This window comes from Hypanus sabinus, chromosome 16 (assembly GCF_030144855.1).
Source record: "Hypanus sabinus isolate sHypSab1 chromosome 16, sHypSab1.hap1, whole genome shotgun sequence".
Taxonomy (NCBI): Eukaryota; Metazoa; Chordata; class Chondrichthyes; order Myliobatiformes; family Dasyatidae; genus Hypanus; species Hypanus sabinus.
The window spans coordinates 44,881,062-44,905,080 of record NC_082721.1 but is presented as its reverse complement, the minus strand read 5'-3'; the positions used below and the strand labels follow the sequence as shown (position 1 = coordinate 44,905,080).

Genomic DNA, 24,019 nt, shown 5'->3' with positions numbered 1-24,019 from the left:
TATTTGACCACTTTAACATTTAAATTACAATTCCCATTATTTTAATTCCAAAGAGTACAGATCCATTCTGCTTAATCTTACTTACATAGAAACTCTACAGCACAATACAGGCCCTTCGGCCCACAAAGCTGTGCCGAAAATGTCCTTACTTTAGAAATTACCTAAGGTTACCCATAGCTCTCTATTTTTCTAAGTTCCATGTACCTATCCAGGAGTCTTTTAAAAGACCCTAAAGACTTAAAAGACTTCTTCCCATCCCACCCCAATCTCAAGAATCAATTTAATGAACCATTATAGTACTATAAAGTGTAGAGAAACCAGACCTCTCTGATATTTAGGGTGCAGTCTCATCATTTATTTTTCTGTGATTCTCTTTTTCCTCCCCTTACCCCAACATCTGTGGCTTTTGCACAACCTGGAGGTACCACTAAATCATGTTTGTAATTGGAAACCAGTGAAAGGAATTTATGCAAGCAAAATGTGAGTTCATTATTTATTGGGAATCCCCAAGAAGTCTATAGATCACTGAATATTTGAGCTTATGGCTAAAAATTTCTTTTTATTTTAAAGTTGTGCACTTTTTAAAAAGAATCTCAATGTGACTATGTTCCATAATTGGTTCAACTTAACACAAATTCAGTGATTATTTCCCCCGTAGACTCTACTGTAAGACTTTATGTTTAAATTTCCTTCATCTTCTCCAACCTTGCTCTTTGCAGTTCTCCATGAAACCCACCCAAATCCATGGTCAGGAACACACTTCAGATCATTGTATAATTTTCCTCAGCTTGCCTTAGCATCCAATTTTCCCTTTGCATGTTAATAAAATTGTATATTTTAAACATGTTAAGCCAATTATTAAAATGAAGTTACTGCAATTAGATAAGGATAGGAATGAATATTGAGTAGCATTCTAGCTTCTGCCACATATAACATTTGGGACAATGAATATGAATTTGGGAATTACCAGTTCTGCTAAAGAACCCAAGAACACCTAGAACCTATGGTAAAAGGCAAAAAGGACTTGTATCTTCAGGAACAAGGTTAAAGTCAGTAAAGAATTTGAAATCAATGCACATTAAATTAAGTGATACAATTATTTAATGAGTTACAATGCCATACACTCATTATAAAAGAATAAGAATTCATAAAAATATTTTCTTTTGATACACATTTTGAATACTCAGTAAAGTTGTAGTTGGTTCCTGCCCTGAAACACACTCCCTGGGTGGTGCAACTTGCAAAGGTTAAAAACAAGTCTTACACTAAATGGCAATGTGAGACTAAGTTCCTATGGGGATGAATTTCAGAAATGTGGCTGCTAACCCGATCAGCCAAAGGACAAAGTACATCAAATTCCCAACAGCAGGCTTGGACAAGTCTTTTGAAGTTATTTCAGATATTTTTGCTCATTTCCAGCCATCGTGGAGTTTAAGGCATGTAAAAAGAAAAGTTGTATTCAATGCCAATATACAATTAAGTGAATCAACTCCCAACTCCAAACTGCATTGTTTACATTTATGTACATTTAACCAAGTAATTTCAGGCTAGCAAGTCATATTAAATCACAGTTTTAAACCAAATTCAGTATTTCCCCTTGCTCAGAAATGAAGTCATAAAGAAAATGTTAAACTGGTTAGGACTGAAGATTTCTGGGGAGAGTGTGAGGTTGGCAAATATCCTGTTTGACAAAGCAAGTCACCAGGGACTGAATATCAGCAATGGTCTAAAATCATTTCTTGTGTTTCTTAACTGTTGATTTTGTTTTTCTCAGAGGTATTCCTGTAGGAAGTGTAGCAGCATTATCTCATAGTGCTCTCCAGACTCAGGGCAGCGAATACTGTGTCTCTCATTAGGGTAAATCTGTAGCAACAGGCAAGATATTTTTATTTTCAAAGCAAGGCCAAAGCTAAAAATTTAAAATAAATTGGAGCAATAATAATAAACAAGTCAACTAGTAACACAGAAAAGTAATATTTCAAAGTTAAGAAACCAATGATATGTATAGAGCAGCACTAAGACTGTCAACACTTGGAAGGCAAGTAACATCTGTTTTCTAGTTCTCCTGATGGCTTCATAGTTGCGATTAAGGCCAAGTAAGCAGCACAGTAGCGCAGCTATGCTTCACAGCTCAAGCAAATGAAGTCCAACATTGTACCTCAGAACAGTCTCTGATACTTCCTCTGAGTCCTCTGCTTACATATTGGGTAGGTTATCTGGCACCTAGTGCACAGTGGTAGAAACTAGGGGTATGGGGTTGTTTAGAATGTGGGGCAAAACAGATTGGATTATGATTATTTAAAAATTGGGCTCAGTTTCATAGGCAAAAGTATGTTTCTATGCAGTCTCTCTAAGCACCACATTTGGTTCCCAACCTGTCCTTCATCACTGCAGGAACTGGGGCATTTCAGTGTTCCTTATTCATAATGTGGAAGAGGAAGATAATCGTATCTGTTCATTTGAAGATGAAAATTGACAGCACATAAATGTGGGATCAGGTTAACACACAGAAAATAAAAAAGGATCTCAGCGGGTCAGACAGCATCTCTGAAAATGAATAAACAGTTGACATTGCGACTGGAAAAGAAGGGGGAAGCTGCCAGAATAAAAAGATTGGGGAAGGGGAAGGAGGACAAGCTGATAGGTGAAGCCAGGTGGCTGGGAAAGGTAAAGGCTGGAGAAGGAATCTGATAGGAGTGGACGATAGGAGAAAGGGAAGGAGGAAGGACACCAGGGGGAGGTGATAGGCAGGTGAGAAGAAGAGGCAAGAGGCCAGAATGGGGAATAGAAGGGGGAAGGGAGGAAAGGAGCAGAGGATGGACCAGCAGTGTTTGACAAAGTAATCCTCAACTCACCAATGTAAAGGAAACTGCATTGAGCGTGTCGCAAACACTAGACAACCCCAAAAGAATCAAAAAGGAAGTGTTGCCTCATCTAGGAGGATGTTTGGGGCACTGAATGGAGTGGAGGTGGTGAATAGTCAGGTGTGGATTTCTGTCAATTGGAGTGATATGTGCCAAGAGGGAGATTAGTGGGAAGGGATGAATGGACAAAGGAATCACAGAGGGAGCAAGCCCTGTGGGAAGTGTTGAGTGATGGGGGAGGTAACGATGTGTTTGGTGATAGAATCCCTTTGAAGACGGTTGATATTGCAGAAAATGGTGTGTTGGATGCGGAGCAATCACGAGGAAATCTGCAGATGCTGGAAATTCAAACAACACACACAAAATGCTGGTGGAACACAGCCGGCCAGACAGCATCTATCAGGAGAAGCACTTTCGACGTTTCGAGCCGAGACCCTTCGTCAGGACTAACCGAAAGGTAGTAAGAGATTTGAAAATATTGGGGGGAGGGGGAAATGCAAAATGATAGAAGACTGGAGCGGGTGGGATGAAGCTAAGAGCTGGAAAGGTGATTGGCAAAAGTGATACAGAGCTGGAGAACGGAAAGGATCATAGGACGGGAGGCCTCAGGAGAAAGAAGGTGGGGGGGGGGGGGGAGCACCAGAGGGAGATGGAGAACAGGCAGAGTGATGGGCAGAGAGAGAGAGAGAGAGAGAGAGAGAAAAAAACTAAACATGGAAGGGGAGGAAGGGCATTAACGAAAATTAGAGAAGTCAATGTTCATGCCATCAGGTTGGAGGCGACCCAGCCGGTATATAAGGTGTTGTTCCTCCAACCTAAGTTTGGATTCATTTTGACAGTAGAGGCAGCCATGGATAGACATATCAGAATGGGAATGGGACGAGGAATTAAAATGTGTGGCCACTGGGAGATCCTGCTTTCTCTGATGAATCGAGCGTAGGTATTCAGCGAAATGGTCTCCCAGTCTGCGTCGGGTCTCACCAATATATAAAAGGCCACACCGGGAGCACCGGACGCAGTATACCACACCAGCTGACTTACAGGTGAAGTGTCGCCTCACCTGGAAGGACTGTCTGGGGCCCTGAATGGTGGTGAGGGAGGAAGTGTAAGGGCAGGTGTAGCACTTGTTCTGCTTACAAGGATAAGTGCCAGGAGGGAGATAGGTGGGAAGGAATGGGGAGGATGAGTGGACAAGGGAGTCGCGTAGGGAGTGATCCCTGCGGAAAGCAGGAAGAGGGGGGAGGGAAAGGTGTGTTTGGTAGTGGGATCCCGTTGGAGGTGGCGGAAGTTACGGAGAATTACACGTTGGATGTGGAGGCTGGTGGGGTGGTAGGTGAGGACAAGGGGAACCCTTTCCTGAGTGGGGTGGCAGGCAGCTGGGGTGAGGGCAGATGTGCGGGAAATGGGAGAGATGCATTTGAGAGCAGAGTTGATGGTGGAAGAAGGGAAGCCCCTTTGTTTAAAAAAGGAAGACATCTCCTTCGTCCTGGAATGAAAGGCCTCATCGTGAGAGCAGATGTGGCGGAGATGGAGGAATTGTGAGAAGGGGATAGCATTTTTGCAAGAGACAGGGTGGGAAGAGGAATCGTCCAGGTAGCTGTGAGAATCTGTAGGCTTATAGTAGATATCAGTAGATAAGTCGTCTCCAGAGATGAAGACAGAAAGATCGGGGGGGGGGGTGTCGGAAATGGACCAGGTAAATTTGAGGGCAGCGTGGAAGTTGGAGGCAAAGTCAATGAAGTCAATGAGCTTAGCATCCTGTCTTCATGATCCTTTCCCCCCTCCAGCTCTGTATCACTTTCGCCAATCACCTTTCCAGCTCTTAGTTTCATCCCACCCCCTCCGGTCTTCTCCTATCATTTCACATTTCCCCCTCCCGCCACTACTTTCAAATCTCTTACTATCTTTCCTTTCGGTTGGTCCTGATGAAGGGTCTCAACCTGAAACGTCGACAGTGCTTCTCCTTATAGATGCTGCCTGGCCTGCTGTGTTCCACTAGCATTTTGTGTGTGTTGTTGGATGCGGAGGCTCATGGGGTGGCAGGTGAGGACAACAGGATCTCTATCTTTGTTAAGGCAGTGGGAAGGAGGGGTGAGCATGGATGTCTGGGAAATGGAGATGTGGGTGACAGCAGCATTAATGGTGGAGGAAGGGAAACTCTGATCTTTGAAGGAGAACATCTCTGATGTCCTAGAAGGGAAAGCCTCATCCAGGGAACAGATGTAGTGGTACAATCTATAAATGTTGTCCCCACAAAAATGTGCACTCTCCATCTACACTCTCATTGTTTTTGTTAGAGTCTAGAAATGAAGGCTTCTGAATCTAGTAATAAGGTGTTCTTTGAAAAAGTTGCCAGTATCTATATAACAGTGCAGAAAAATTGTGATATTTTACATCATCTCTGAAAGACTGACAGGAGTTGGGATTTTTCATTTTTGCCCATTTACAGAACGTGACTTTCTGGTGCTTGTGTTTATTGTCCATTCCCAATTGCAGTTGCAAAGGTGACAGTGTGCTATTTTTGGATTTGCACTAGTCCTTCCGCTGGTGATACTTCCAATACTTTTTCAGTGGGAAATTCCAAGCTTTAGAGTCAGTAACAATAAATGAAACATGATTTGCACATCTCCATACTTACAGGTAAGAACAAAGACAGAACATGATAAAACTGGGACCTGTAATCTAATCCTTCTTTTCACTGCTCAAGAATACAAGGCAATTACTTCAGGTATTAGTGTTTCAATGGGCATTTTAACTTTCCTTTTCCACAGATGCTAGACAGAATATTTGCTGCTTTGGAAATCTTTACTGGACAGAGATATTAAAAGTTCCATTTTAATTAATGGAATAGAAATGTTAAGGTCTCTAAAAACCGGAGTGATGAGAAAAAATGAACAGTCAGCATCTTGTAATTCATTTAGCTAGACAAATAAATCACAAAATGTTTATAGAGTCACAGAGATACAGCTCACAACAGGTCTGTTAACCCACAAAGTCCAATTGACCATTAACCGCCCACTTATAGTGATCCTACATTAAGTAATTTTTAAAATAAAAACAGAAAATGTTAAAATCTCAACAGGTAAGGAAGCATCTGTGGAAAGAAAAACAGTTCAGGTCCAAGACACTGGGGGTTAGAACTGGGGGGGGATAAAAACATATGCAGTTTATTGATTTTCACAAAATGTTGTCTTACCTGAAGCTGATATGGCTTTCCAGCTCTAATTAATTGTGAGACTAGGAAATTTGTGTGGAAAAAGTGCACATTTTCATCTAAAAATCCATGCAGAATCAACAAACGATTGGGCCTAGATGAATAAAGTACAGATCATTACAACAATATGCACAAATTCAAAAAACAAAATGCCCTCTCCTAATGCTAGATCTGCTTTCCCGTGGATGCTGTCCAAAGTACCTTCCAGGCCAAAGGATTTTTCACAATCCACTGTTAACACAATTTAGAACGTGACTAATAGAGCAAGTATAACAAGGTTATTTTTTAACCTCTTGTGGAGAAAAAATGTGTTCAATGTTCAACAACCTAGGAATGAAGCCAAGCTAGGTTGCTGACAATTCCCTCTTAATACACTTCGATTTTAATTAATTAACTTAAAATAATTATGAACAATAAACTCTCAAATTAAAACAGTCTATACTGCAAATTACAGAAACTTAACTATTCCTTATATAAAGAAATGTTCTGTAATTGTGACTAAATATACAAATGTCAATATATGCTTTAGCCTGAGGTACAATAAAATTTATTAATGGACTTTCAACTGTTCGGGAAGTTAACACCAATGATAGCATGAACCTTACATGGTTTACGCACTATACAGATGAGTTCCAAGAAATATCTTTAGATGTTTGCCAGAGTTTGAGGGAAATCGCGATTATTAATTGAAATCAACTAATGAATGCCATCCACAAACTCCAGCTGTTATCAGCTACATAATGATTTAAATGATTTTCAAATTTTATTTTAGACTAGAAGGAAAACAGTTAAAAGAACACACATATTAAACTAAGGGTCCCACCCTTGTATTTCACATTAGTTGATTTATTATGAAAATATTACAGCCAGAGTGGAGATAACTGGGCAATTCCCCTTTGCATCAAGTATAATAATCAATGTCTGAAGGTGAATGACCTTTATCTGCACCTTCACCACTAGATTTTTCTGGAGAAATTACTATTTCCAACTTTGCTGCAGTTTTTGCTTACTCAAACTAAGTTATGTTCTGAACAAATTAGTAAACTTCTCTCTACAACAAACTGTATGCTAAGATTTGGATACCCCACCCGACCTCCCAATTGTTGGCTGACATGCTGTTGTCAATAAATGCTGCTACTTTCAGCTCATTTCAGAAGAAACTCTACAAATGCTGACATTTGTGCAAGCAGGGTATATTTAAATAATCCATCATCCACTCCCTTACACAAAAATGCATTAAGAGAAATATATATTCAATTGTTATTTAGACATCTTAAATAAATGGAGCATAAAGCAAAGTGCTAGAAGAATATAGCTGGTCAGGCAACGTCTGTGGAGAGAACAGAATTGCTGCTGTGTCAGATCAAGACTCCATCAGCATCTCAACTTGAAACATAAACAGTTCCTTTCTCAACTAATGGAGTTCCTCCAGCAGTTTGTGTTTTTCTTAAAACAGATTAAAGCATTTGCAGACTCGTGTTTCCACCTTGAGGATATACATTTGTTGTGACAATGAATCCAATGACCACTGGGCTTCGATGCCATGGAGGCATGAATTTGCAGGGTAGATGAGAACCTGAGAATTATCTCAAATCTATTAAATTTGATATTGCTACTGGTATCAAGAGAACACAAGCAGATAATAACTATTTAATTCTACACATTTCTTCTCTGTTGTGGCTATTTTTATTTATCCATAATACAAGCAATTGCAAAACACCCTTTTGTAAAGGATTCAGTACTTTTTAACCTGCAGTTTAAAAAGCTCAAAGCATAATATTCTTAATATAAGTATTTGTATGTTGCGTTTTGTTCTCTGTCTCAACCAAACTCTTTATTTAACCCCACTTACTGAAAGGATTTCCATTCAAACCTTATCTTTTTCCAGAATTCACTATACTTCCAATATTTTGCTTTAGTACAGAGGTACCCAACCCAGGGTCCACAGACCTCTCGGTTAATGGTAAGGGTCCATGGCATAAAAAAAGCTGGGAACCCCTGCTTTATTGTCACATTCCATAAATGTGCCTTTTCCCTTCATTTCATCTACCCTTTCTAAAGATCTTGTTTTGATATAGAGATGCTCACTTTGTATACAAGACCCAAATCATTTCTTGTAAACTTACCCAAATGATAAACACATAATATTTCATGTTAAAAATTATACCTGCCATAAGATAACTCAGTTTGACATTTATGTCGTAACTTATTTGCAAGAGAAATTTGGATAAACAGTAGAGAAAATAATACAACACACAAAATACTGGAGGAACTCAGCAAGTTAGGCAGCATCTATGGAGGGGAATAAACAGTGAACATATTGGGTCAAGACCCTTCATCTTGCTGTTTGTGAAATGCAATGGAATCCAGGGAGGGCATGGTGTAGGAGTAGTTGAAATCTCATGTGTATAAATGTTGATAAAGGATGCTGGGACAAAATGTGTCTGGCTTGAAAAATAAATTACTCACTCATTTGGTAGTTTATCAACATGTAGCGCCACTGAACCAGCTTCATAACCCTGTTGATTATTTTCTGGGATGTCCATGTAACGCTCTGTGTAACCAGTGTCGTAGGCCATCCAGACTGTGACTGGGGCACCAGCTATGGCAATCTACAAGGTATTAAGGTACACTATGACATCTGGGTAACGCATCATTATGAGGTGTAATACCCCTGATATCCATCAATCATTTCCATTAAAAATCATCTGCTTTTTAAAAAAAAATTCACATTGCATCTAGTCCTTTTGCTCTTTCCCCTATATATTCCTGTTATTGTCTTTCGACATTGGAAATTGTTTTATCGTTATGCTGAAAAAATTACCATGCTTTTATTTGCCCCATCAAATCCCTTTCCAATACTGCTTAAAAGTGGAGTACTTTAGTGCTTTACTTCAGTTTGATTTTTTTGTATGATACTCTTTCAGATTGGAACTGCTCCAGTACATTTTGTACAGAAAACCCGTGCGTCCTTCCTAAAGTGAGGTGTTCAGACCAGAATAAAAATCCAGTTATAATCAAACTAATACTTAAAACTTTATTTTGTTTTAGTGCTCTGGCTTTTGTACTCTACCTGACCTCCAGTATCCAAGACACCGCATTAAATGATTTGTTAACCTATTTTCCACATTCCTAATTTTAAGCAAAAACGTTTAATTCCTGTTGCACCACTTTGAAATTTGTACCATTTATCACATGTTCTTTTAAATATCTCATTAAATATGATTTTATTGAAATCTGTACACCTTATAGGGAGAGAGTCATAAATTCAAGCAGGAGTACTTGATAGGAACAAAGGGAAGAAAAAACCCAGAAGCAGAGTGGTTAAATGCATAAATGAACGATGTGTACAGTTGTGAGAACTCTTAAAATGATTTTAGATTGAAAAAATAGGAAAGTTAATACATTTTGGGCATGAGAACAAGTTAAGACGTAAGTGGGCTTGACCATGATGAGCTTGGTTGGCTTCATTTGTCTTTCGTCATTAGCACATTTAGCATTCAACACAGTTGTCAGGTTTTGCATAACTGTCCTCACCTCACAGCTGTTTTTGTTATTTCAGAACTTCAGCATCAGCAATTTAAAAAAAAATTCATCCAACAGCAATGCAAGCTAATGACTGACTCCACTATCCCGTTGCAGAAAATGTTGGCTCAATGATAATGGCATGCAGTAGAATTACAAAGGTGGACATTTTGTAAATAGAGTTACTAGGTGTCAGTAGTCTAAAAATTAGCTAATGTTACCCAGTGTAGTCAGCAGATGGTGTTTAGTAGGCAAATAAGAGAGAAAAAAAAATGATTAAGAGGGACTTTGAGCAAGAAGAGAAACCATTATTGATGGAACCAAGAGTTGAAATAACATGTGAGATGAAAGGAAGGAGGAAGCAATCGGGTGTATCAAATGCTACGTAGATCAAGGATAATGAAGATTAATGTATCTTGGCAAGAGTTACAGAAGAGTTTGGCAAGAATGAATATGAGTGTAGCGAAAACTACTCCAGTGCTGAAGATTGCTGCTTTAATACCTTTACCATCTGCTGTGAAGGAAATTATGGCAACAATGCATAGTGTCAGTCTTTAATGCCATGATTGCAGAAATACAGTTATTGACTGATTCAAGTTTGCTTGTTTTATATTTCACAGCCTACAGCAACTTCCTGTAAGGCTAATATTTGCTTTTAGTCTAGCCTATCATCAAATTCATTCTGGTCAATAACCACAACACTCCATTGTCTCAGAGCAGTGTACACATGTGGCTTTCTTCATTTGTATTTTAAAGGACAAAAGAACTTTCCAAACAGTAAAATTACCAAGGTGTTTAAATTAGCATCTTGTGAAAAGTGATGTAAAGAATTAGACAGAATACAGTGACCTAGATCAGCAAATATAAACAATGTACTTTGCAACTGGTGCTGGAGTTATGATGTTATGCTGTTTACACAAAAAGAATCTATGCATTTGATTCAGTCCAGATAGTGTTTTCATTACCTTGAAGACTTTAGGCTTGTGTATTAAACCCATGAGGGAGAGGAAACCTCCATACGACCAACCATGGATGGCAACTCTGTTAAGATCAATGAAGCCATACTTCTCTGCAACCCACTGTAATCCGTCCACCTGATCTTCAATCTCTACCTGGCCCTATTGGAAGAGAACAGCAAATGGTGACTGAAGACTCGTTAGTATTCCGAGGTTACGAGCACAATATCGGAGAATAAGAGCACAACCATTATCAATGCTATAGATGTCCCGGCTCTTTGGTGGAAATGTATTAGAGACTAGTGGGGTTATTAAGTAGCAGCAAATCATTGAAGGCCCAATAACATGGAAGTACTGAAGTGAGTTATAATTTGTTTAATTTATCAAGGTTCATCTCTTCTCTAAGTATTTATTTTGCAGAATTATTTAAACTTGCTGTTCAATAGTAGATGTCATAAAAACTGTCAATACAAGATTCCAAAACTAAGTCAGGCATGTGGAATGACCAGTCATAACCTTCAAAAACTGACAGTGTTTGGGGAATAAAACATTAACTAAAGAATTATTTCCTTTCAGAGGTTACGAAAAGAGGAAAGCAGAGACCTTTCTTTTTAAACCACACTTTGATTGTAATGGGGGTCTGGAACTCACCGACTGAAAAACTGGCACAATTAGTAGAAGTGCTCAAAACATTTAAAATACATTTTGACGTGTACTTGAAGAACTGCAACTTGCAAAGACAAGGACCAAATGCCGCAAGGTAGGATAAGCCTGGGTATCTCTTTTTGAGCAAGTAGAAGCAAATGATTTCCTATTTTTTAAAAAATGATGTTCAGACTATTATTTCTCATCTCATAGAATTAAGAATTTTGCCATTATATGGAAAGATGTGCTAGATAGATTAATTGACTTTTCTTTGTAATTAGGCAAGTTCAAAATGTGCACTGGACTCTAGACTGGCAAGTCTGATTACAGGATAAAATACTACTGTCTCTTCCAATATAAGGGGTATTAAATCAGCAGTCACTTTCAGAATTAGGTCTCTCATTGGCATCATTAGCACAGAATATTACACTGTAAGTACAATATTATAGGGTAGCAAATCATGAACAAGAGAAATTCTGCAGATGCTGGAAATCCAAAGCAACGCACACAAACTGGTGGAGGAACTCAGCAGGCTAGGCAGCATCTATGGAAATGAAAAAAAAACACTCGAAGTTTCGGGCCAAGACCTGTTTTCAGGACCGGAAAGGAAAGGGTAAGAATAAAGGGTGGAGGTGGGGGAGAAAACAGGATAGTGAGAAGGTGATAGATGAAACCAGGTGGGCAGGAGAGTAACGAATCTGATAGAAGAGCAAAGTGGACTGTAGGAAAAAGGGAAGGTGGAGTGACCCAGGGGAGGTGAAAGGCAGGTGAGGAGGCAAGAGGCCAGAGTGGGAAATAGGAGGAGGGGATTGGGAGGGAACTTTCTTTTAACAGCAGGAAAAATCGACATTCATGCCATAAGGTTGGAGACTACACAGATAGAATACAAGGTTCTACTCCTCCACCCTGAGGGTGGCCTCATCATGGCACAAGACGAGGCCACGGACCGACATGTCAGAAGGGGTATTAAAATGTTTGGTCACAGATAAGTTACATTTTTGGCATATAGAGAGAAGGTGCTCAACGAAGCAGTCTCACAATTTATGACGGATCTCACCAATGTAGAGGAGGCTGCATCAGGAGCACTGAATACAATAGACGATCCCAGCAGATTTGCATGTGAAGTGTTGCCTTACCTGGAAGGTCTGCTACACCTGCCCAGTCACCTCCTCTCAGAGCTTCAATAAGTCCTTACAGGTGAGACAACACTCCACTTACACATCTGCTGGGGTTGTCTATTGTGTCCGGTGCTCCTGATGTGGCCTCCTCTGCATTGGTGAGAACCGTCACAAATTGGGGGACCACTTGCTCAAGCACTTTTGCTTCATTTGCCAAAAGTGGAATTCCCCACTGGCCAAACATTTTTATTCCAATTCCATTCCCATTCCAACATGTTGATCCATGACCTCCTCTTGTGCTGTGATGAGGTGGAGGAATAACCCATTATATTCCTTCTGGGTAACCTCCAACCTGAATACTGATTTCTCCTTCCAGTTTGAAAAAAAATTCCCTTCCCCTCCCCTCTTCTGCTATTCTCCACTCTGGCCCCTTATCTCGCTTCACTTGCCTATCACTTCCACCTGGGTCTTCTCCTTCCCTTTCTTCTATGGTCCACTCTTCTCTCTTCAGATTCCTTTCTCTCCAACCCTTTACCTTTCCTACCTACCTGGCCTCACCTATCACGTTCTAGCTATCTTCCTTCTCCTACCCCCACCTTTATATTTTGTCATCTTCCCACTTCCTTTCCAGTCCTGAAGATGTGTCTTGGCTAGACGCTGACTGACCTACTGAGTTCGTCCAGCAGTTTGTGTGTTGCTTAATGTTATAGGTAGACACTTTAATATTTGGCATAGTAAGGCCAGTATAAAATTCCGCTGTCATAATTACTTGCCAGCAGAAGCGATAGATCTTGACGATGAATGCTCATAAAGAGGCAATGCCAACAGAGGTCATATCCCCACTTGATTGGATATACCAATTGATTAAATAAACTAGAAAATTTGTATCCACTATAATCTGAAATGAAAATCACCTGAATCTTGGCCACAAGTTACTTGTATAATATTAGTGGAGCGTGAGCCCAATGCTTTAGAGATAATTCAAACACACAATGAATTATGGAAATGGATCATGTGGAAATGTAAAACAGTTGCACTGAGGTACATTCTAAAGCTAAAGCACCTGAACATTGTGGGGACTAAATACAGTAAATGAAGTTGGATTTTGTAAATAGTCATCTTGGGTTTGCTTAGGCTGATTCACTGCCTGTTACGAAAATATTTTAACTTTCTGAGAGTTGACACCAGCTTCTTAAATCAGCACATCTGTAAATCAAATCACTGTGGGATGCAGTATGATAAATTTGTTTGTAGAATAGAGAACATTTAATTCTGTGGAAGGACAACTTGATACAAAATACTGAGCTTTTTCATATTCCAGCTAAATATGAAGTCAAGAGAGAAATTCTACCCTTAATAAAAAGAAACACTGATACAAATAATAGTTTAGAGAAGTGCTCAGATTAGTGCCAAACTGGGAGTAAATCTTTGTCTTATGGAGAGGTTTGCTATAGTGGACGTGTGACTGTTGTTCATCAAATCTTGCATATATCCAGTTTATCAAGTCTATCAGACAAAAGTTGGGTGTTCTCTACGGCAATGAGAGTCATAGCCAGCAGTTTAGAATTGCTGAAAAAACTTCAGACCAGAAAATGCAGATCACATCTCAGAAAATACCCAAAGATAGCAGAATAAATTCCATGGAGCAAGGCAGAGTATTACAGTTGCACTTACAGGTGGGTCGTCTTTTAAGACTGTGATATGTCTGTGCATATCATTTTCAAAATCAAATAAGTATCACTTTCAGCAAAAGAGAGCTCCCAGCATTAATAAGCAGTGTCTGGGGAACCTTAACCTTTGTGAAAATATCAATGCCTTCTTAAGAGTGACAGTTTTAAAATAAAACCCACCTATAAATTATAACAAAATGGTAGGTCTAGACATGCCCAATTAAATGCCACTTTAAAATTAATAGATAAAAGTACAATACCATTTTGTTTTTGAGGGAACCTTCGAACAGAAGACCACGCTGGCAAGATCCCCTGCCATCGATCACCACTACTGCATAGCCAAGTGATGCCAGTGTATTCAGCCTCAAATACTTTATTCCTTTAAATGAGTTGTTCACCAGCTGTACCTACACAACAAGGAAAACAATTTCAGTCAATATTTTATCAGGCATGCAAAACTAAAGATCTCCACCAACAGTTCCATTGTTGAATGCATAACACACACTAATACAATGGTAACTTAATAGGTACTTGTGGATTAAGGCTGGCTGTGAGTTCTGCACTACAGAGGGGGATCTTGATGAATGTGATGTCATTATAGAATAGGTTGATATGCTACAACATGTCCATATTAAGAAAGAGATGCTGGATGTTTTGAAAACATTAGGATAAATAAAGTCCCCAGAGCCAGAAGGGATACACACAAGGCTATACTATGGGAAGCAAGGAAGGAGATTGCTGCATCTTCAGCGATGATCTTTGTGTTCTCACTACCATAAGAGTTGTGCCAGAGATTGGAGGGTAACAAATGTTATTTCTTTGCTCAGGAAAGATAATAGGGAATACCCTGGGAATCATAGACCAGTAAGTCTTATGTCAGGGGTGGGAAAACTATTGGGAAGATTGTCGAAGTGTTGACAAAAATCTACATGTGTAATTACTTCTGACATATTTTATTCCAACAGGAAACAAATGCCATCATTGTATTATAAGAATAAACCCTACCTCCAAAATGTAATAATGTATAACATAACATGTAACATACATGGCAAACTTAACCCTATCAACAGTTTGGGCGAAATCTATGGAATGAAATTAAGGAGTCCCTACAAGATTCTTACAGATATATACAAGCATTTGGAGAAACATAGTCTGATTAGGGCTTTTTCAGAGTTGGTGGGGGGAAGGAAGAGGGCGGGTCTTATCTCATAAGCCAGAATTAATTCTTTGAGGAGGTGACAAAGTATATCGATGAAGGCAGTGCAGTGGAAATCTGGAAAAATATGAAGTGATGCACTTTGGAAGTTCAAACTTGAAAGCAGAATAAGAGGGGGATGATTGTGGCCTAAGATATAAGGAGTCAATTTCAGAAAAACTAGCACATTTATTTTTCAACGTGGTCCCCTCCTACATTTACACACTTAGTCCAGCGGTCGTGGAGCATACGGATCTTGGACTTTCAGAAAGAGTCCATAGCAGGGGTGATTGATAAGTTCATGGCCTAGGGTAGAAGGGAATGAGTTATACAGCTCTCGTTATATGCACATGCAGGTCAACTCTGAGTGATTATGCAGAAAGTTTGAATAACATCTCCTATCAAACTTTTTGCATAATCACTCAGAGTTGAACTGCATGTGCATGTAACAAGATGAGGGCTATGTAGGAAGGAGGGGTAGGACTGATCTTGGAGTAGGTTAAGGGGATTGCCATAATATTATGGGCCATAAGGCCTGTTGTGTGCTGTATGTTCCTGAAGACTATCAATAATACTGCACCAATGCACAAGTTTTCGTGGATTACTTCAGGAATGGAAAATAGTGTCTGGATGAGATGTTTGATCCAGTAGAACAAACAGCTAGCGTAGAAATAATGCAATACAGAGATAAAAATATCTCACTGGGTGAAATCGCACTTATAGCTAATTTAACAAACTAAACAAACATTGTCACTGCAACCATGCTCCTTTTATGCTAAGAATTATTAAACTTCCACTGAGATGATTTGATAAACCTCCATTGTAGATCTCAGATCTTTCCAAACCTTTAATAAATGCATTTGCTATTTTAGCGAAAGGAAGATGGAAGAAGGGTGTGTTAGAGAATAGGAATCGTCACATTGGACAAGCTATAATAATTGGCATCTTTTATAGACATGCAGGATTTTGTTAACCCAACACATCATTTCATGGATTTTGATTAAATCCCTATGTGAATTGTTTTATCAATAGCATATTAAATATTAATAGCAGAGAAAATTTTGTGCACTTTGACCAATGACATCAAACGATAAATGTAGACTGTAAATTGGACCTACAGTACGGATTTTTTAAAAAATCACCTCCAAAAAGGCAGAAGACTTGCAAGCATAAAACTTTAAAATTTTTTTCCAGAATCACAATGATATACAAATTCATATCAAAGCGTGCGTACACCACAAAGCTGGTGAAATAGATGTGTTGTCAGGGTAAAATTCATTATGTGCACTGTGTGAAGTGGTGGAGAAAGGTTGGGTTGTGAAGCACAGTTGAGATGGAAAAGACAAACAGTAAACTTGTCACGGAGATAGAATGGAAACTGCCCAAGAGCAGTTTGACCAACTACTCTCACCATTATCCACCTGCCCAGAAAACTAATGGAAATAGAAGAATGCAAGCACATTAATGGACTACCTCAAAAGGTGTATAAATCCCAGAGGCACCATGGGAGCAGTTCATCATTTATGATAAGAACTGTCAGAAGTCATATCACTTGTCTATAACATTATGCAGTCAAAGCCAAGCTATTGTTGCAGATGTCATAAAAGACTCCCAGACCCAATGTGAAAATTGAATGACTGGTCTTAGCTGTTGTATTCCGAGACAAAATACTGTCACTGAATCAAGCACTCACAGTGCAAACTGCACAAGGATTCATTATGGAAAATATAATTCATGGAAAGTCTGAACTAATCCACGGGTGCAAATTGTACAGCACAGTTAAAATCAAACTTAGAGATTGACACAATACAGAAAATCATTCAGCCTATTCTGTGTTCTTTGAAACAACCATCAAATTTGTCCCTTTTGTCTCAATTCTGAGGAAGTCACCAAGGAACTTGGTCACCGCACATTCATACATAAATAATCTGAGAACCCATTCTTCTGGAATGAATCAGAAATGAATCACAAATCATCTATCAAACCTGGATAAACAGATCAGTTCCTTCAAAATCCTGGAACATCCTATCTAACAACATGGGAGTCTGACATGTTCAAGAGAATATCCCAACACACATTCAAGAAAAATAAGGAATGTCTAATAAATACCAACTGTGCCAGCAAAATAAATTAAAAGAAAAATGTACCATTTCTGAAATTGATTTCAACAACATCTTTCTTTGGTTTGCTTAAACGTTTGTACTTTTATTTTAAAAACACTTTTTAAAGTTTACCACTTAACTAAAATAAAACAGCTATTATAATTACGACTAATAGTTTAGTAATTGTTTTACCTGTGGTCCTCCATAAACAAAAAGGACCGTGGGGTGCTTGTGGGCTGGCTGCAGGTTGTGAGGTTTATAAAGCATGCCATACAGCTTAAATCCAGATTTACTATGGAAGCTGAAAATTTCAGGTGGCACATAATCAGGGGGGCAACCTTTACAAAATAAGAGAGAGAAGTTCAAACAAGAAACAGGATTACAAGCCAGGTGATCACAGTTTTATATGGTTTTAGATACCAACATCACTGGTATCCTCATTGTTCAATGCCTAGTCAAAATTCCCTCCAATCACAGGAATTGCAATTGATGTTCCACTAAACAACTACTAGACACTATTCCAAACCTATCTTTGCTGAATTGTCATATGTTAGGTATGGAAGAATTAAGACTTTTAATCTGGTAAATAACTGCTAGGTTCTTTATTTTTAATTATTAGACATTGATGTATCTCAGAAATACATACTGTGGAAGTCAAATAAATCCAATGTCTACACAGAATCAGCTCTGAAGGATCCAGAAACTTATTCCGGAGTGAAACATCACATTGCATGAACAAGTGAGAGAAGGAGCCCACATATCCCCTTAAGCCATTTAAACATTGAACAAGATTGTGGCCAAATTTAAATCTCAATTCCACTTATTTTGCCCAATTCCCAGTGATTTTTTCAGTTTCTACATATCTGCTAATTCCAGTCTTAAGTATGCTCACTCAGTCACTCCAGACACAAAAATCTTTGAAGAAATGCCTCCTTAAATTAGTCTCAGAATAACCCTCGGGAAGTACCAGTGCCTTTGTTTCCCTTGGTAAGAACTAAGCTTCCACATTGTCAAGCACCTTCAGAGTATTATGTTTCAATCAGACTACCTCTCATTATTCTGAATGAGAATATTATCCATCTTACTCAATATTTCTTCATGGGACTTGCCTACTCATTTCAGGAATAAGTCGCATGAATTTTCACTGCATTGCTTCCAAGTACATCTTTCTTACGATAGGGATCAAAACAATACACAGTACTCTAGACGTGGCTGCAACAAAGCCATGCATGACTGTGACAACATTTGTAGTCTTGTATCAAGCTCCTTGCAATATGCACAGTATGCCTTTCTAACTGAGTACCTATCTGGCCTTGATTTACTTACATGGCTAAATCTCAGCAAAATATTTCATTGTCATTTGCAAATTAAAAGATATAAAAATGCTTCCATTCTTACAATCTAGTTGAATAACCTCACTAGAAAACTTCTGCTTTATGAAAATGACCTTGATATTTTTCTTCAGCCTCTGAGTCCTGAGTATATTTGCTTTACTTTGTGGTGGTTATTAGAGGCCAGTGCCTTTCATCTGTTGGTGTACTTCTGCATGTGTTTGTTGTAAGAGAATGTTAGGGAAGGACAGGGGTGAAGGCATGAAGAGTCAGGGCAGGAGACACAAAGCCTCTGTTGCTCCCATTGCAGGGGGCTGGACCAGTTCTCAAAGATGTATGGTGACTACAGGAGAAAGTAGTTATTGACTGAAGACTATTGAGGGCACTGATATAGAACAGAAAATGTCAGGCAGCATTTGTGGGCAGAGGAACAGTTTTCACAGAATCAGATCTTGACAAATGTTTACTGCTCCAAACATGCTTCTGTTCCACCATTTTCTTCTTTATTGTTGCAAATTTCCAGCACCTGCCGTTTTAAAATTTTCATGGCAGGTATTTCTGTCACACAATGATTAGGAGCTGGCACATATACCACATCAGTGTTTCAGTGACCCAGGACTAGTCCTGATCTCATGTGCCATCATGTGGATTTGCATGCACTTCCTGTGACCATGGGGGCTTCCCCTGGGCATTTCCTCCCACATCCGGATGATAAGCAAATCAGATTAATTGGCCATTACAGACTTCCCTGTTAGGGAGTGATGAGTTAATCACCTCCATAACAGGGCAATCTGAGGAGAGTTGATAAGATTGAAGGAAGAAAAATAGGAATGGAGGATTTCTGTATAGATGGACACTTTGCAATTGGCTTGAACCCAGTGTGTCCAAGTGCTATATAATTCCAGTCAGTTCATTTTGCTCTCCATCTGCCACATTCAAGCATCTCACCAAATCCCCTTTGCAGCTTAATTTTGTATTTTGAACTGTCAGAACACTTGGGCACTTTACAATTAACCCTAAATACATTTTTCTGCTACTTTGAGAAAAGCTTGAACTGCAAATCTCTTTAAAACTACCCTATCCACCTTGCATCTCAAATTAATACTCCCTAATATGACAATTCCATCCTGGGAAGAAAACCCTGACCATTTATCCTGTCCTTGCCTCTAATAATTTTCTATACTTCAACCAGATTGCCCTTCAGCCTCTGACACTCCAGAGGAAACAATCCTCCAAACCAAGCAACATTCTGGTGATCTCTACTGCACCTTCTCCAGAGCATCAACACTTTTCCTGTTGTGTGCAAACAGAACTGTACAGTGTTTCAAATATAGCCTACCTAAATTTTAGCTGTTCAGGTGGCCTGTACAGAGTGAGAAAAAACAGTTGACGTTTTGTACTGAGCCCCTCATCAGGACTGGAAAGGGAGGGGGAAGAAGCCAGAATAAGGAGGTGTGGGGAAGTGAAGTAGTACAAGCTAAAAGGCGATAGGTGAAGCCATGCAAAAGGGAACGGTAGGTGGGTGAGAGAGAGGGGTGAAGTGAGAAGGTGGGAGGTGATAGATGGAAGAGGTAAAGGGCTGAAGAAGGAATTTGAAAGGAGAGGACAGTGGACCATGGGTGAAAGGGGAGGAGGGGCACTAGAGAAAGGTGATGGATAGTTGAGAACAGAGGAGTAAGACAGAAAGCAGAATGGGGGATGTACAAAGAGAGTAAGGGAGGGGGAAGAAATTATTGTAAATTAGAGAAATCAAAATTTGTGCTGTCAATCTGGTCTACCCAGATTGGAATGAGTTGTTGCTCCGACAAACTGAGAGAGGCCTCAGCATGACTGTAGAAGAGGCCATGGACTGACATGACAGAGTGAGATGGGAAGTTGAAATAAAATGGGTGGCTACCAGGAATCCTGCCTTTTGTGGCAGATGGAATGCAAGAGTTCCTCCAGCATTTTGTGTGTGTTGCTCTAGGTTTTCCAGCATCTGCAGAAAGCTGTGCAACTAAAATTTATGCAGCTGCAGCATAATTTGCAGAATTTTATATTCAGTGCCCAACTGATGAAGGTAAGCTTGCTGTATACCTCCTTTACCTGCTTATCAATGCATGGCCTCTTTCAGAGAATGATGGATGCACTCCCAAGATCTCTGTTCTTCAATGCTCCTGATGGTCCTGTCATTTACTGTATGCTTCCCTCTTTTGTTCCTCCCAAAATGCAACACATCACAGTCATATTCAATTAAACTCCATCCGCCATTTCTCTGCCTATATTTCCAACTACTGTATACTTTGATAATATCCACAATTTTCCTAAATTTTTGTCATCTGCAAATTTAACAATTAGCCCACCTATCTTTTCATTCAAACTATTTGCATACATATCCTTGGATGGTATATGATGAGAATAGAAGATCTCAGCAGCTCTGCCCTCGCCTCCCACAGTATCATGTGAGAGGTTCCACCTGGCCCTCAGCTCTTAGCACCTTAATGTTTAAGGAGCCCCAACACTTCTGCTACCAGTAAAGCATATTCCCTGGTCTAGTCAAACCAGTGGTATCTATGTGGACTGTCATAAATGGATCCTCCAATGTTTTCACCAGCAATGCGTTGATGTCCTTGAACTTATTTTCCAGCAACCCAGCTTGCAGGAATTGTATCAACTCCCCTCATCACACTGTTACAACAAACTATCACGTACCTTTTCAATTCACCACTCACACTCCACTCTAGGTAACTGACCTGTACTATAGCATTGCTGTCTCTCTCATTTGCAGTTGCATTAGGGAAAAGTGTGTATTAAAACTGAAGTTCTCTTCCCTCAACACTACCACAATTTTATTTTATTTTGAGTTTATTTGGAGATATAGTGCTGAATAGGCCTGGTCCTTTCAGCTGCAAGCCCAGCAATCCCTGCCAACCCCGATTTAACACTAACCCAATCATAGGACAATATACAATGACCAATTAACTGCTACCCTGTATCTCTTTTGGGGGGTGGGGGGGGGGGAAGGAGGAGGATCCACAATTCTACGGGGAGGATGTACAAAACTCCTTACAGTGGTTGCTGGATTTGAACTCTGAAACCCCAAGCTGTAATAGCTTCACGTTAACCACTATGCTACCATTGCCAAGATGGACACCAGAATGACATTATCATGCCCATTTCATTTCAAAGATTTCTTCTGTGATATTAAATTGCAACAGGAAAAAAAATACAACTTATTGTTATCTGTACTAAATTAGACTAACTTCAGATTATTCTGCTCCAACCTGTACTTCATTTAACTTCAAGCTGATAAACAAATCTAGCAGTAAAAATAGACAAAAATGACCAGGACCTTAAGGACACCTAGATACTACCCATAACCCAGACAACAGATACTACATAATTTCAACTTCAGTCATACATCTGTTATTACAAAGAGCAAAGCTGTTGATTTGCAAGACGTCAAGCTGACTGCACTGAGAACCCAGGAATTACTTGCCTCACGTCACTGAACTTTTCAGCTGTTCACCGAGTGTTGAAATTTTGCAGAATCTCATATCTTCAAAGATATGTGGTCACAGCAGCTGGCTATGCACTTTTGATCTGATAGTACGTTAGCTGTAGATTAACCATTCATCCACAAATTTTCAACATGATCTAATTTACATCTCTTGGGAAGTTATTATCTTGAGTAGCATCAATTCACACATCAGAAGATTTTTCAGTGCTTATATCACAAAATAAAGATTTTACATTATACATACTTGTATTCACCGTAAACAAAGCTAAATGGTAGAATTAGTAAATAATGTTTACTTCTTATTTGACGAAATAATGAAGTGCTTAATTCAAAGGGTTCTGCCACTGAAATTTGTTTTGCAGGATAAGAAACTTCTCATACAGTTAATTAAAAGAAACATCTACACCATTCATTTTTCACCAATGGAAGGATATTAGGCAAGCTCAGTCTTTTTTACATTAGCAAGAATAGGAAACATCCTTGCCACATCCAGTCTGTACAGGCCTTTCAATATTCGATAGGTGTCAATGAAATTCCTCTCCCTTTCTTCTAAATTCCAGTAAGTATTGGCCCAAAGCCATCAAATGCTCTGCATATGCTAACCCTTTCATTCTCACAATCATTTTTGTGAACCTCCCTGGACCCTCTCCAATGCCAGCACTTCTTTTCTAAGAGGCCCAAAACTGCTCACAATGTTCCAAATACAACCTGACCAATGCCTTATAAAGCCTCAGCATCAGTCCTTTGCTCTTATATTCTAATCCTCTCAAAATGAATGCAAACATTGCATCTTTCTTCCCTACTAGACTCAAGCTGCAAGTTAGCTTTTAAAGAATCCTACAAGAGGGCTCCCAAGTCCATTTGTACCTCTGATTTTTGAATTGTTTCCCCATTTAGAAAATAGACTTTGGCTGTGTCAAATGCTACTTTCGCTCTAGGTAATCCTAGACAGCCTTGAAGATGTTGAGATTATGGCTCTGTGGAGGCCACGTGTTTGGGGGTCACTAACCTGCTCTAGAATGAAGTTAGAACCAATGATATGCCTCCCTGATGGTATTGCACAATAGTTGAGAATCTGCTTGTACTTCTCCGCATTGAAGATTCCATTAATTCTTCACAGATCACCAACTCTTTTTGCAGAAGTGCAGCTCCAAACCTACAGGGAATCTCCACCATGCTTCACGATTGGCTGCCTCCTGCTCGAGCCAAAATTTTCAAATTTTGACTCAGCAGTCCAGGGCACTTGCTGCCATTATTCAGCACCCCAGTCCTTGTGTTTTTGCATAGGTGAGTCTCTTGGCTTTGTTTCCACATTGAAGAAATGGCTTTTTGACAGAAGCTCTTCCATGAAGACCACCTCTGACAAAACTTCTCCAGACTATAGAGGGGTATACTTGGGTTCTAGTTGTTCTATGAGTTCAGAGCTGATAGCAATGCTGGACTTCTTCCAATTTAAAAGGACATCAGTTTGATGTATCTCTCATTTGCTGCACTCAGTTTCTGTGGATAACCACTGCGTTTCTGCTCCACAAATTTTCCATTTCTTTGTGCTTCTTCAGAAGAGCTTAGACACAATTTTTGAAACTCTTGTCTACCGTGAAATTTCTTCTTGGTAGAGACTTTGCTGATGTAGGATAACCACCTTGAGTCTTGTTGCTATGCTCTCTCTTGTCTTGGTCTAAGAATTGACGATTTGTAGATGAAACTGTCACATCTGCCACACCTCACCTTTTAATTTGGTTGTCCATCTCCCACTTTGATTTCTTCTACACCTGTATCTGTTTCAGTTAACCAGTTTCGCTCATTCAACTCATTATGTCATTGATCATTAGCGGTTTCTTATCTTTGTTTAATCTTGCACCGGGCTAAATACCAATAAGGTGATGAGTTTTAGTTGGTC

The 24,019-nt window shown here is 39.4% G+C and overlaps 1 protein-coding gene across 6 annotated transcripts in view; it reads right to left on the bottom strand.

The window, feature by feature from the left end:
- Positions 1-1,083: 1,083 nt before the first annotated feature.
- The window catches only part of dpp9 (dipeptidyl-peptidase 9), a 95,810-nt gene continuing 72,874 nt past the window's right edge, over positions 1,084-24,019 (bottom strand). For all 6 annotated transcript variants that reach the window (XM_059991650.1, XM_059991654.1, XM_059991649.1 and 3 more), the window contains 6 exons: positions 17,482-17,627; positions 14,253-14,399; positions 10,569-10,721; positions 8,548-8,690; positions 6,061-6,172; positions 1,084-1,863 (listed from right to left, as the gene is read on the bottom strand). In XM_059991650.1, coding sequence (XP_059847633.1) covers positions 1,771-1,863; positions 6,061-6,172; positions 8,548-8,690; positions 10,569-10,721; positions 14,253-14,399; positions 17,482-17,627 — 794 coding nt within the window. In that variant the 3' untranslated portion in view covers positions 1,084-1,770. The remainder of the gene's footprint in view (positions 1,864-6,060; positions 6,173-8,547; positions 8,691-10,568; positions 10,722-14,252; positions 14,400-17,481; positions 17,628-24,019) is intronic.